At 48.8% G+C, this 14,660-nt stretch overlaps 1 protein-coding gene across 1 annotated transcript in view; it reads left to right on the top strand.

Moving 5' to 3' along the window:
* Nucleotides 1-14,364, top strand: part of FRMPD1 (FERM and PDZ domain containing 1) — a 47,072-nt gene extending 32,708 nt beyond the window's left edge. The window contains exons 8-15 of the mRNA XM_060013379.1: nt 619-738; nt 1,587-1,723; nt 2,754-2,880; nt 3,028-3,123; nt 4,908-5,090; nt 5,903-6,050; nt 8,267-9,073; nt 11,858-14,364. Of these exons, the coding sequence (XP_059869362.1) occupies nt 619-738; nt 1,587-1,723; nt 2,754-2,880; nt 3,028-3,123; nt 4,908-5,090; nt 5,903-6,050; nt 8,267-9,073; nt 11,858-14,241 (4,002 nt within the window). The 3' untranslated portion in view covers nt 14,242-14,364. The remainder of the gene's footprint in view (nt 1-618; nt 739-1,586; nt 1,724-2,753; nt 2,881-3,027; nt 3,124-4,907; nt 5,091-5,902; nt 6,051-8,266; nt 9,074-11,857) is intronic.
* Nucleotides 14,365-14,660: the final 296 nt, after the last annotated feature.

The following is a 14,660-nucleotide window of genomic DNA, read 5'->3' as shown; positions in this document are numbered from 1 at the left end:
AAACAGCATGAGCAAGGCACGAGCTCATGAAAGCCGCTCTGAGCGTTCTTCACTGCAGATGAATTCCTACCGTGGTCACTCATCTTCTAATACTGCTGCTTACAAACCTGTTTTTAAATCACTTCTGTTCCATTAGCATTGGAAAAAGAAATCAAGTTAAATCACTAAGATCATTGAAGTGAAAAAGAAGTAAGGTGCAGGAGAGAGAGAGAGAGAGAGATATACACACACACACACACACACACACACACACACACACACATAGATATGTATATACATAATGTATAATATACTATTATTTGTGGAAAAGAAAAGAATGTACATTTATAGGAGCATATATACACATAGACTGTCTCTGGAACAGTATATAAGAAACCAGACCCAGAGATTTCTTCTGGAAAGGGGTTGATGGGATCAATGGGAAACTTTGCTCTTTTGAGCCTTTTACATTTTATACCCATGGGAAAGTTAAATTGGCGGCAAAGGTCTGCACTGACTGGGGAAGCACTAAAACTGAAATCTCTGGGGACTTTCATTGTCTTTTTAAAAAAGTTGTTTTGTGGAATAACTGTGAGAACAAAAGCAGAAGGTGAATCGTGTCTCTCTTACGCATCCCAGGTGGTACAAAGGGAAGAGTCACATGACTACCGCTGCCTCTTCAGGGTGTGTTTTGTTCCCAAGGACCCCCTGGACCTCCTGAAAGAAGACCCAGTAGCCTTTGAATACCTCTATCTGCAGGTGACCCGGTCTGCCCTTCCTAAAATAACAGTGGTTGTTCTCGAAGGGGGCACATTGGGTTATTTTGAACATGAGCTCAAGGCAATTAAGCAGCTCCCTGGTAGGGATTATCTTTATCTGAGGGAGAGTGGGCCTGATTATCCCTCAGCGTTCCTTTTAATGTTACTGAGTTGCTATGTTAGGAGATTTGCAATATATTAATGAAATTAAGGCTTAGTCCTCAATGTAGATGATACATTTTCTAATACCATTTAGGATCTTTAGAGTTACAGTTTTTACTGCTAAAAGGGGCATTAGTACTTCAGAGCCTTACTTCAGAAATGATGAAACTGAGTCTTGGAAAGGTCACATAATTTGCCTGGGTTCCCCATTTGATGGTGGAGCCAAAAATGGGTTCCTTGACCTCCTAGCCCCGTGTTCCACCTGCTCTACTTCCTTAGGTGAGGTTTATTATGTCATTTTTATTCTGATGGAAAAATCATTTGGGAGACATCACCATTTTACAGATGAGATAACTAGGTGTATTGATTGCCCAAAGTCTTATAAAAATGGTGGCAGCAAATGATAACAACAACAGCAGCAGTACTTTATATTTGAATAACACAGTGTCCCTATACCTGCTTTCAAATGCATTATCTAATTTAAACCTCAGAGAAGCTATGTAAGGTAGATGTGACTATCCTCATTTATCAAGGGGAAGTACCAGTGCGCAGATAGTCTTAGTCAAGTAACCAAGGTCACACAGCCCAGAATTGGCAGAGCCAGGTCTCAAAGCTGCCTTTCACCTGAGAGAACAAGGAACACAATCTGTTCTTGTTTCCCAGTTCCTCTGATCTAATCTCTTCTAGAGCTGCAGCGATGTGCTCCAGGAGCGCTTTGCCGTGGAAATGAAATGCAGCTCTGCGCTCCGGCTCGCGGCCCTGCACATCCAGGAGCGGATCTACGCATGTGCCCAGCCACAGAAGATCTCTTTGAAATACATAGAGTGAGTGGCAGGGGACTTCTGTGTCCCGCCAGCAGCAGCTGTGTTGCATTTGTAACTTGGCTGGCCCTGGGCCAGGATGGCCGAATTCACAGAAAGCTGATAGTCACCCACCTACCCATCTGTCTGTTGTCTTCCCATTCATTTCCCTCTCCACCCTGTCCAACCCAGCCTGGCTTCCCCAGATATCAGAACCTGGCTGCTCCCTCTGGGGCAGAAACCAACTCCAGATGGAACGACACAGGATCCCTTTGTAATTTCCCAGTTCCTGGGAGGATGTCTCGGGAAATCAGTTGACGACTTCAGCATAAAGCTGTTCTGAGGGCAGGAATGCCTCGAAGATTCATTTGGTGTGAACCAGTCGTGTTGCCTTAGATTCCTATTAGGGTAGTTTCAAGTCCTGAGGTTCTGATACCTCCTGATTCTCAGCTTAAAATTTCACCTTGCTCTGTGTGGTGTCACCCCGATTTGCTAACCTCTTGCCTGAGCATCAAAATCGGATGGGGAATTATATTTAAAAAAATAAAACAAATCCTTGGCCTTACCCCTGATATACTAGGTCAAATCTCTAGGGAGTGGTACCTGAGAATCTGTATTTTTAATGAGTTTGTTGGGAGGTTTTGAGGCCTTTAGGCTGGCATCATTCTGAAGCATGGCCTCAGGGATTCACAGGTGCTACGTGTTGCCCCATGAGAGTGTGCTATACAGGTGTGATGAGTAATGAGCTCCTACAATGACCATGGGGTTTAATTCCTGAATGGCTGGTTTTTGTGGAGTGTGTGTGTGTTTGAATCGAGGGATGGATGGATAGATAGATAGATAGATAGGTAATTACACAAACACACACACACTCTTCATGTATATATTTACATACACTCCACAAAACCAGCCATATATATCTTCTGCTGAAAAAGAAGCTTATAATTACAGTATTCTTAGATCACTAAGTACTGAATCAAATATAATTATGCTCTTCATTAGAGTCAAGTACACTGTAAAAATGGGCCTCCTTGTCTCCAATGTCTTGTGGCAGGAAGGATTGGGGAATAGAGAACTTTATATCTCCAACTTTGCTACGAAACATGAAAGGAAAAGACATCAAGAAAGCCATCAGCTTCCACATGAAGAGGAACCAGAATTTGCTGGAACCCAGACAGAAGGTAATGTAGCCACAGCCCCTGTCAATCACACAGCTGTCTGTTGTGAAACCTCAGGGAAAGAATTTTCAACATTGACTGCATTTTATTTAGACAAATGAAAAACTCTGACTTCAACAGTCTTTTTCATTTTCTTTTTTCCTACTTAAGCAACTTATTTCTGCTGCCCAGCTACGTTTAAATTATCTACAGATCCTTGGGGAACTCAAGACATATGGTGGGAAAATCTTTAATGCTACTTTAATGGTATGTATTAAAGAACTGTAGGGTCCTACCCTTATAAAGGTTGCAAGAGGTTCTCTGAAGATCAATGTATCTGTTAGCCTAAAATTCCTGAGGACTGGGTCATGGACTAGAATTTGTTTGGGAAACTAAATATTATGCCATTAGGGAGTGTCTATCAAGACATTGCTTAGAGCCAGCCCTCTGACAGATGCTGGGGGAGGCAGAGCTGAATGAGATGTGATTCCCACCCTAAAATGATGGAGCAAGGCACCCAACAAGACAAAGCAAAGCCACAAGAGGCACAGGACCATTGCTGTGGGGTTTGATGACAGAGGCCACCACTGCTAGCTTCAGGTTGAGTGGGGAAGAAGGGGTTAAGGAAAGGCAAGAAGGTTGGATTTGGCCAGATTTCAGTACAGAGGAAAGGCGTTTTGAGGGCAGGGTACGTAAGTACTCCAGGTACTCCAGCTCCAGATACTCCAGGGTACCCTGGAGCTTTGGGTATATGAAGGTAAAGAGGAAAAAATGGAAATCACGAAGGAAAGATAAGAATGTTAGACTGACTGCCATGCTGGGGCCCCGATTGTTCAGAAGAAGGGAAGAAGTAAGGGGTGGAAGGGTGAGAAGGGAAAAGAGAAGCAAAAGAGCCCCCTGCTGTGTTACCCATTCCTCCCCTGGCCTGCTTTTTGGAGCCTAGGCCTAGAGCTATGTGCTTTGCGGCAGTCAGTGATGGGGGGTGTGGCCTAAGGGAACTCTCCCTCACCACTCAGTCAGCCCCAGAACTCTCCAGCACAAAGCCAGACAATTTACCAGTTTTATATATATATTTTATAATAGCAAAACTCCTTTCAGTGCATTTGGTGTGCCTCTCAGTCATTTACAGCAGTGACGGGTCAATTTAATCAGACTGCTGAGCTAACAATGTAAATGGAAAAAGAGAATCAGTGTTTTGAGAGAAAGGAAGAGCATCAGATAGTCAGAGGAAGGGAAAAATAGATTGAGTCTTTGTACAAGTAGAGGACTAAATGGTAGAAAAGAGACTAGATCACAGCAAGGAAACTTGAAAGTACAAGAAAAACTGCCCACTTTTCCCAAGGGCTAAACCTGCCCTCTGCCAACTGTCTAGGTCCCATCCCCAGCTCCTCTTTACCTTTCCTGTCTAAGGAAAGAGCTGGTAGTGGGAGGAGAAACCAACCACGTTGAACTGGCTCAGGGTGCTTGCTGGGCACTGGGGGTTACAAATGTAGATACATGCAGACTCTGTTGTCAGGGACCTTAGCATGGAATATGACTTAAATACAAAAAATTACAGTAAGAAGTCTTACCTCAGTGCTATCAGAGAAGTGCAGAGGATATGGTGTGAAAACAACACAGAGGAAAAGGACTGTTGTGGTTTGAGGAGCAGGTCAGGCCGATGTTTTCTGTAGGCAGTAGGTTTTGATGGAAGCTTTTAAAGAAGGGTCAGGATTTCAGTAGATAGTGATGACAGGCAAGGGATTCCAAGAGGAGGGCACAGCATGAATATAGGTACATAGGTGTGAAACTGTATGGTTGTGTTTATGGAACAGGTCAAAGTCCTGTGGTTTGATTCTCTATTGTGAAGTGTATTATGGGAGATAAAGTTATACTTAATTTATCTGTAGATGGGGCCCAGGCTACCTAACTTGGTAGTCTAGGGGAGTGGTGGTGAGGACCTGAAATAAGAATCAAGGGGTTTGCAGAGAGAGGTATCATGTCCTACATGTATAATGTATTTTTTCACTAGCTTGTGAATGGAAACTAATTCCCTTTCCCGCCTTCTGCAGTTACAGGATAGAGAATCCTACATTGCCCTTCTAGTTGGAGCCAAGTATGGCATTAGCCACATTATCAACAGCAAACTCAACATCATGTCCACGTTGGCAGAGTTTGCAAACATCAGTCGTGTAGAGCTGACAGAAGAGTCTGAGAAAGTGAGCATGGTCAAAGTGCATCTTCAGAACATCAAGGTAATACATGGGGAAGAGATTTTTGAGTCCAGCTTCTGGAATCTGGGGCTAAATATTCAAGGGTAGTTTATATGAGTTTGGATATTAAGAAAGTCTAATGTCCAACATTTGCTTAAGAGGTGGAATTGTCCATCCTGTCCCACCAAAGGGAAAGTGATGAACAGGGTGCATTTTCCTGGACAGGTCCTAAAAGGTTTTTTATATAAACTGAGCTGGACCATGTACTTTCCTGATGGGTTCAGAAACTTAGATGGGAGCACCAGAGGGTTTTATTACATGCATGGGACCAGAATGGCTGCCCAGGATTTTGGGTGGCAGCAGTTAAAATGGGTAAGTGGTGTGGGGTGCTTCCTGAGCCTCTCTGGAAGGTCCTACAGTTATCCTGCCTTCCTTTGATTTAATCCCAGCATGCTCAGGGCTGGTGCTTCATTCTTCTTACCCCCCTCTCCTCCTTCTCTGCTCGCTCCTGCTTCTTTTCCTTTTCCAGGTCAGGTCTTGAAGGGGCCCCATGGTATGAATGAACAGGGTAGGGTGGTTGGGATAGGGGGACAGGGGACATTGTGGAGATTGGATGGGAGGATCCCACTGTGCATGTGTGAGTGTGTGTGCATGCATGTGTGGTTGTGGGTGTGCACACGTGTGCACACTCATTTCAAGTCTTGTAGATGAGAAAATGGGACACCAGGGGGCCTGCCTGTGGACCGTGGCTGGATTTAGTTGGAATCTCTCACTGGCGCCACATGGCCTTGTTGCCAGTCTTCAGACTATCCCTTAGCCCTTTATAAACATAAGAGCTCTCTTTACTTTCAAAGGTTCTGACTTTGCTGCTGGAATCCAACAGTGCAAAAGACCTAGCCTGCCTGATTGCTGGGTACTACAGGCTATATGTCGACCCAGTTACCTCCGTTTTCCTCTGGCCAGGAAACAAACAACAGGTGCACCGGGTATCCGCTGAAGAAGGTGAGGCGCTGAGGCTTGCCCCAGTAAGGACAGGCCCACTTCACTGCCTTGTAGGTCAGGGCAGCCTAAAAGGAGGGGGTACATTGAATGGAGCTGAGACTCCAAGTGGAAGTAAGCAGTTGATCTTTCCAAAATCCTAAATAGAGAAGCTTTCTTTGTACCTGAGAGTCCCCTAGAGCCAAAGAAGGCTTTGGAAGGTCTCTGATTCCCTGCAGTATTTTCTAAAATCATCTCTAAGATCCACTGCATTTTATCTTTCTTTGCCAGTAAAACAAGATGTCAGTTATTTGTTCAGAAAATACAGCTGACCTAGCTTCTCATCCCATTCCTGGGCACTCTTTTGCATTTTCTTGAATTATAATAAAAATTCTCAACCTCACATGTTTAGAAGAAGGGGGTACCTGGAGATAGAAGGGAAAATCATACGATGTAAGGAATGAAGTAGGGGAGGCCAGATGAGATGAACATTTTCCCAGGCCAACTCCCAGTTTCTACCAGGCTTTGCTTCAGCACTACTTTTTTTTTAATTGGGGTATAGCTGTTTTACAATGTTGTGTTAGCTTCTACCGCGCAGCAAAGTGGAGTTCCCTGTGCTCTACGGCAGGTTCTCATTAGTTATCTATTTTATACATATTAGTTAGTGTGTATATGTCAATCCCAACCTCCCAGTTCACCCCCCTCCTTTCCTCCCTTGGTGCTTCAGCACTATTGATGCAGCATTTTCCCAGTGGTTTGCTGGTAAATGTTTAACAACTGTCTCTGCAGGGATAAAACAAAACAAAACAGAATTCTAATTTGAAGCAATTGCCTATTTCCATAGCATAAACACTCCCCACTGACTAATTTCAAGCCCCCGATGTGCTGTCACTGAACATGAAGGTGGGGAGAGGTGCTCAGTAGCGCACCATTACATGGCATTTCCTCCATGTGGATAAAATAGGCATAAGTAATCATAGATACTGGATGAGACTAAAGTAAAATAATTAGGAAGTGAAGATTTTGTGTGCTTGTTACCTTTGTCTTTCACACAATTTATGAACAAGGGATGATACTTCTGAATATGGTCAGGGAGACAGCGCCCCATGGAGTGGTGCTGTTGTGGAGGCCGGCTGGGGGCGCAGGGCAGGCGGCAGTGGTCACAGGAGGCCTCCAGAGCAGGAGGTATTTGAAAGAGGTCATGAAGAACATGGTGGAGTTAACCAGGCAAAGAAGGGAGGAGAGATCCCTTGAAGCAGAGGGGACACAATGGAGGCATGACACGAAGGGTAAGGTCGTGATGTGTGAGAAGCTCCCTGTAGTGGCTGGAGCATGGGAAGGCTGCAGTGGGTGACCAGGCTGCTGAGAAGGGGTGGGGGCTGCACTGTGACAGGGTGACAAAGTTGCTGAGGAGGGGTATGGGCCATCCTGTTAGAGGGTGACCAGGCTGCTGAGGGGATCAGGGCCATCCTGTGAGAGGCCCCAACCTTAGTAGGAGAGCTTAGGTGCTTCCCTGTAGACAAGAGAAGCCAAAAGAGGGTTTAAATAGAGTGTAATGTGATCAGAGAGAAGTTTAGAAGGATCACACCTGGAGGCTATGGTGCATGAGAAATTGGAGACCTGACTCAATGCCCCCCCGACACTCTCACCATGAATCCCTCCCAAGTACCAGCAGTGGATGACTTTTAACTTTCCTAAAAGCCCTGTGGCACCAGTAGGTCCCTAGGCCAGGCTTCAGCATGGTGCCAGCCTAGCAGCCTCAGAACCTCCAATAAAGTTGCTAAAATACAGATTCCTGGGCCTCACTCCCTAGATATCAGACTCAGTTCATCAGGGCTAGGTCCAGGGATCTATTCTGTTTTGTTTTTTTAAATATGATTCCCTATCTGATTTTGATGCCCAGTCAGGACAACAGAGCTGAGAGTTTTAGGAGGGCCTTAGGAAACCAACTAAATACCCAGATGTTTCCATGGACAGACAGATCTCCTTGGAGATGGAGGTAATCCTGTCTCCTTTAGATGTGGGAAAGGAGACTTGACACTGTGGGGAGAACATGGAATTTGGAGTCCCATGGACCCTGTGTCAGTCAGTGTAGCATGACCTGGGCCTGTCACCCTTCTGAACCTCAGTCCTCTCATCTGGAAACTGGGAGGGCAGGCAGAGAGGGGGCGAAAGGATACATAAGCCTCTGCCTGTCCCCAAATGCTGTTTTGTAACCCTTGGTGTCTCCTGTGTTTCAGGCTACGAATCCAGGGCATGCAGTGACTCCGAGGAGTCCTCTGAAGTGGACTGCGTGTTGGAGCCCCTCTCTGACAGACACCTGCTGAAGCTGGGCCCCTGCAGACCACTTGTAGAAGAGGAGCAGCCTCCTGGGGACAGCTCCACGCCTGAGGTGGCCGAGAAAGGCCCAAGCACCTGCGGGGCCAGCAGCAAAACAGACAGTGCTGAGTCTGAGGCCTCGGACTCAGCCAACGCTGAGAGCCAAGGCTGCAGGACCAGTGGCTCAAGCGAGTCCGTGGATGCCCTGGAAGAGGATGACCTGGACGCCTGCTCCTCCAGCAGCTCCGGCTTCTTCCACCTGGGCTCAGTAGGCTTCCCAGAGAATCTTGATTCTGACAGCCAAGAGGAGAGAAGCAGGATCGAAACCAGTGGCTTTCTCTGTCTCCTGGACCTGGCTCGGAGAGCCAACCCTGAGTGCCAGAAGACAGAGTTTTCTGAGAATCCCGCTCCTGAGACCTTCAGCTGGGGACCGGAACTGAGCGCGGTCAGGCTGGACCCCAGGATGTACGAGGGCAGCCAGATTGACTACTACAACCTGTGCACCAATGTCTCCCCCGCCAGCCACCTGAGTGACAGCTCGGACAGCACAGCTTCCCGGCAGGGTCGGGGCCTGGCAGCCTGGGCCCAGCAGGGAGGGCCTGAGGCCCAGCCCAGCTCCACGCTGCAAGCGCTGGCCCTGTGCCTGCCGCTGGCCTTGGAGGATGGCAGTTCGGATGAGGAATACTATGATGCAGCTGACAAGCTCACACCCCCAGATGCCTTCTCAGGTGAGCCCTCCCTCGCAGGTCTGTGGACTGTGCAGGCAGCTCCTCAGTACCCACCGGGGTCAGGGGCCAAGCTTGATGGGAAAACAGGTAGGTAGAGCACGGTCCTTGTTCTCTTTTGAGGTGGGCCAGCTGGGCTCAGTGGATCACATTACAGGCATCCCGACTTCAAGTAAGGGCTACAAGGGAGGTTCAGAGAACTGTGGGCAGGCAGGGATGGGTGGCATTAATTCAGCAGTGGGAATCAGGGAAGGCTTCCCAGAAGAGGCAGCAAATGGGCCAGGCGTTGTAAGATGGACAGAATTTACACAGAAAGAAAAGGGTTTGACAGCCCAGCAGAGGGAAGCAGCTGTGCCATTCTTGACCCCAAAGCTTTAAATGAGGCCTTGAAACAAAAAGAACCTAACTGACAGGCTGTTGGTGGCCCTGAAGGGACCCGGACATAAGGCAGGGGGATCATGTTTCTTTCCGGATCCTCATCCCTTCCTCCACAAAGGGTGTGGGGTGTCTTTCCGCACAGAATGACTTCCTAAGCTGACCAGAGATCCTTGCGGGACATTTACACACACACACACACACACACACACACACACACACACACACACACACACACACACACACACACACACACACTCTCTCTCTCACTCTGAACTCTGAAGAAAAAAATTAGAAAATAGCACACAGACATTAGGGGTGACCTACTAAGAGCTGGGGAAGCTGCAGCCCTCTTCTTTGTTCCAGCCCTTTCCTGTTGCGCCCTGCCCTCTAGTGGTTTCCCGTTGCTCGTGGGAGAAAGGCCAGCTTCTTAGCAGCCCCTGCAAGGCTTCTTGAGGCCCTCTGTGACATGGCCTCTGCCTGTTTCTCTCCTTCCCCCTGAGCCCTCTCCATGCATTCCTGCCACACAGACCTCCTTGCCATTCTTTGAAAGTGCCCAGTTCTTTTCTACTTCCAGCCTTTGCACATGCTGCTCTTTCCACCTGAAACATTCCTCACCCTGATCTTTGTTTGCTGATGCCCATCCATCTATCAGGCCTCAAATTCACTTCCTCTGGGAATATTAACCAGACTGCCAGGACTAGGGCAGGTCTCCCCATCCCTGTCACACACCCTGGGTGCTTCCTGCCTGGCACTTAGCACTGCCTGTAGTTGCATATTTATTTGTGTGATTTTTGTATTGATGTTTCTCTCCTTCACTAAACCGAAAACTCCTTCGAGTGGGAACTGTGCGTTTCACACTCATCTCTGTGTCCTGGCACATAGTGCCTGGCGGTTGCTGCTAAATGGATAAATGAATGCACTCTCCACCATCTACCCTGACTTCGTTAATTGACCTAGAAACCTATGGCCAGATTGTGCCCTGCTTCCCACAGAACCCAGCCAACTGCCATCCATGCCCCCAGCCTTGCCCTTCTGGCTCAGCCATTATGCTAGAGGCAAGATGGGCGTGAGACAGACCATCAGTCAAGGCCTTCCTTTATCGGAGTCCAGTCAGGGATATAAGGTCCACACTGGACACTCCTTCTTTTACAGAGAGCTAGTGAGGTGCTGGGGAGACAGCCCAGACCTGGGACTCCTGAGCCTGAGGTCTGGTCTGGCCCCTGACTCAGTGTGGAAGCCTCTCCCTTTTCAGGCTTCAGAAACACCCTTGGTCAGTGGCTGTAGGTGGCCTAGAGCGGCAATTCCAAAACGTGGCTGGAATTCCAAAACATCGAAATCACCCAAGGGACCTGTTTAAAATACTGTATATTCCTAGATCCCAGCCTCAGAGATTCTGATTTAGGAGGTCTGAGGAGCAGCCTAGGATTTGATGAAGTTTTTAATAAAGTTCAGCCAGGGTGCAAAACACTGGTCTGAGTCTAAGAGCCCTCTGATTCTCAGGTGCTAGCCTGTGATCTTAATTCCTTCTGGCTGATTCCCAGGACTTCTTCACAAAAGTGCATCTCCTTGCAGAAAGATCCATCCTGGTATGTGCAAGACCCCTCATGCCCATGACTGAGAGTCACAGCCACTTTTTGTCAAAAGAAAGCTCGCTTGGGACCCTCACCCATGTAGTGACAATCATAACAATGACAGCACTGGCTCCCTTTAGTGCACACCCATTAGGCACAGGCCTTGTGCCAGGAGCTTGATACGTACTAAGTCATCTAACCAGCATGGCAGTGCTGATCGACACCACTGGTACTGACTGACTTGGGTTAATGTAAGCACAGAGAGAAAGTGTTGAAAGGATGTAAGATAGCTTAGAGAATTGCCAGCAGAGGTGAAGAGCTGGTTCAGACACAGGCAGCAACCAGATCGGGGGTGGGGTAGCAGGATTCTTCATTGTACTGTCAGGATACTGTGGCTGCGAAGAACAGGCTCTACTGTTTTTTGTGTTTTTTTTTTTTTTTTAATCAATGTGTTTGAGTTTGAAATTTTAGGAAATTTTGTGACTGACTTTCTAGGTCATAAATCTGACCACTTGGCTGATGTGGATAGGGCCCCTTCATTAATAGTTCCAGCAGACTGTAACTACTGGGGAGATGTCATTCCCCAAAAGGAAGTTGGGGTACTGTGACCAAAAGATAAGGCAATGGATCTTGGGCAACCAAGAACCAAAAAAGGTCTACCACGGTGATCATCCCCATCTTTCAGAAGAGGAAATTGAGGAGCTCAAGATTTAACATGCCCACGGTTACACAGCCCAGCCAGGATTTGAACCCAGGCAATCCTGAGTCCTGAGCCCAAGATCTACAAGTCTCTTTGTTTTTGTGCTTTTCATGTTCTTTTTTCTCTCTTGGTTCTCAGGGCTCAGAGCTGCTTCTGCTGCAGAAACCAGTGCCACAAGCTCACAGAATAAGGCCAGCACTTGCAGCCCTGAGGACAGCCTGAATCCTGAGCCAGGGGGAAGAGAGCCAAGCAGAAGGGGAGGGGTGAAAAAGTATGCCAAGACCCTGAGGAAAAGAAGGTCTTTCCTAAAGACCGACTACACCTGTCAGGTCTCATTTCCCCTGATGCCATCAGCCTCCCTGGAGAGCGTGGACGACGTGTGCTACTATGACCGGGAGCCCTACCTGGCCCTCAGTGCACCCTCCCCAACTGTGTCCTGTCTGCAAGACGTGCAGGGTGAGCCTGGCCTCCTGGAGACCAAGGCCCTGGGGCTGCTGGCTCCCCTGAGGGAGACCAAGAGCAAAAACCCAGCCTCCCGGGCCATGGAGATGGAGCCTGAGACCATGGAAACCAAGTCGGTCATCGACTCTCGAGTGTTTTCTATTTCTGCCATTCGCCTCCGGATTGACCCCAGCCATAAAGAGAATTCTGGGATTGCCCCTCTGACCGCCAGTGTTGCCAGTTCCCCAGCAAACACTCCTCACAGTCCCAACGCAGGCTTATCTGGCCCAGATACGGCTCAGGTAGAGCTTCCCCAGACCTCATCTCCATTTCAAGACTCGGATGGCAGTGCCCCCCGAGAACTTGCCATGGAGCTTGGGGACAGCACCTCCTCCCTCTCCAGTGCTGACTTGAACCCAGACAGAGTCTGCCTGACCATCAGCCCAGGGCCACATAATATCTCTCAAGGAGACACACTAGAGCTGGGAGGAGTCCAGATAGAAAGAGGACTGGGATCTCTGTTTACAAATCATATGCAAGAAACTGCCCCCCAGGACACAGGGTCTCTGTTGTCTCCTCGAGACAGGCCTAGAAGTGGTGAATGTGGAATAAATTCAGAAGAGAAGATGGCTTCTTTCCCTACGAAGGAGGAGCAGCAAGGACAACTATCTTTGGAACATGACAGAGAAGTTACAAACAAAAGTGGCGCCAACTTATTTCATGATGAATCTGAGAAGGATCCAGGTGACCCCAAGGGTGACGTGTTGAATGCTGTTCAACAGACTGTTGGTGTCAGTGCTCCAGCTGGTGGCATGGTAGCCTCCCTCTCCTTGGAGGCTCCTGTAACAAGGACTGAACAGACCCCACCACATTCCCCCAGAGACCCCCAAGGACAAAGCAGAGAAACCCCAGGCCAAGCCTGCCAGGCCCAAGAACAAAAACTATTGGCAGAGCTGGATTTAGACCTGGGTTTCTTGCTTAGGGACCAGACCATTTCATCAGCTTTCCCTCTGGAGGAGGTCAAGGCAGAGCCACCTAACCATGTGATAGGGGAAGATACCACCCCTAGGGACACTCCTCAGCAGGTCTGTTTGAATCCAGGGCCTTCTCTGCCAGAGCCACTACCGTGTTCCCAAGAGGAGCCCCACTTAGAAGGTTCAAATCATTGTTCACTGCCAGGAAGCAAAGACAAAAGCCCTAGCATGTGCCTTCCTAATGAGAAGTCTTTCCTGTGCTTTGCCCCAGAAAGCTATCCTAAAGTTTCTGCCAGTCTCAGGACGGCCACATCTTCGGGGTTTGCAGGCGTGAATGAGACTGTGGCCCCTAGAACTGGGATGGAGCAGTGCAGCTGCCAGTTCTCCTATGCCACGTGCTTCCGTGGCCTGCAGCCAGAGACGGAGGAGGAAGACAGGGGCCTGGAAGCACACCCCACAGCCCCCCTCACCTCACCACCCTCTGCAGGAGGCCAGCTGGCCCTGCCCTGGAGGCCTGCCCGGGTCCACAGCTGCAGCACTGAGCCCCTGTCGAGGAACAGCCACATCTGGCCAGAGTACTGCGCCAGGGCTCTGAGACAGCTGAAAGCTGCCCCTGCCAGCACCCCGGAGGGCTTCATCCAACTCACGGAGAGCTTGCTGGAATTACAGAACATTTTAGAAGCTTCCTGGGGAAATGGGAACACGCACCCTCCTGAGAAGTGCACCTGGCACTTTTCTGAAAGCCGGAGCCGCCTCTGCATGGGCTCCCAAAAGCTCCTGTTGAGCTGTCAGCACGTGATCAGAATGGACCAGTCCCCCAAGGAGATGCAGGGTGCTGTGCGCGACACCTTCCAGCACCTGGTCCAGCTGGCCGGCCTGTGCTTCCAGTTCACAGCCTGCAGCCACTGCTCCACCCGACACAGAGAGGCAGCGGGGAACCTGAGGGATGTGGTGTACACCTACCACCAGTTTGTGGAGGCCGCTAAGCTCACCTGTGAGAGAGGCTACCATGACCTGAGTGTGAAACTCTTGGCCCGTCAGTGTACGGCCCTCACAGCTGCTGTATTCTGTTTGACCCAGAAGTTCTGGTTCTCCACTGCCCTGTGAGCAGGCCAGTTGGCCAGACCCCCTGCCCTGCCCTGGACACTTCCCTGAGCAGCTCCTACCATTCCTCTGCCCACCCCTCTCAAATGTTTATTATTTAGGGTGTTCAAATAAACTGCTGCTTAATCTTTGCCTGAATCATACAGAGTGATGACAAGTTTGGGCCAAAAGCATCCGCTCATATTTGTTCAACAAACATTCACTGGCTTATTCATAAAGATGAGTAAGACAAGCCTCTGCCCCTGGCCAGGATGCTCACAGCCCCTCTGGGTGGGTACAGATAAGCAGATTGCCATCAGTAATGTGTGTACCCTAGGAGGAGCATACCCTGCGAGTGTGGAAGCAAGAAGCCACAAACTGTCCCAAGAAGGCAGGGATGAGGGAGGAAGGTGGAGCCACTGAAAAATTGTCTTGACTTCTCA

This window comes from Delphinus delphis, chromosome 6 (assembly GCF_949987515.2).
Source record: "Delphinus delphis chromosome 6, mDelDel1.2, whole genome shotgun sequence".
Taxonomy (NCBI): Eukaryota; Metazoa; Chordata; class Mammalia; order Artiodactyla; family Delphinidae; genus Delphinus; species Delphinus delphis.
Note: the sequence above shows the minus strand (reverse complement) of the source record. Positions and strands in the feature narration are given on the sequence as shown.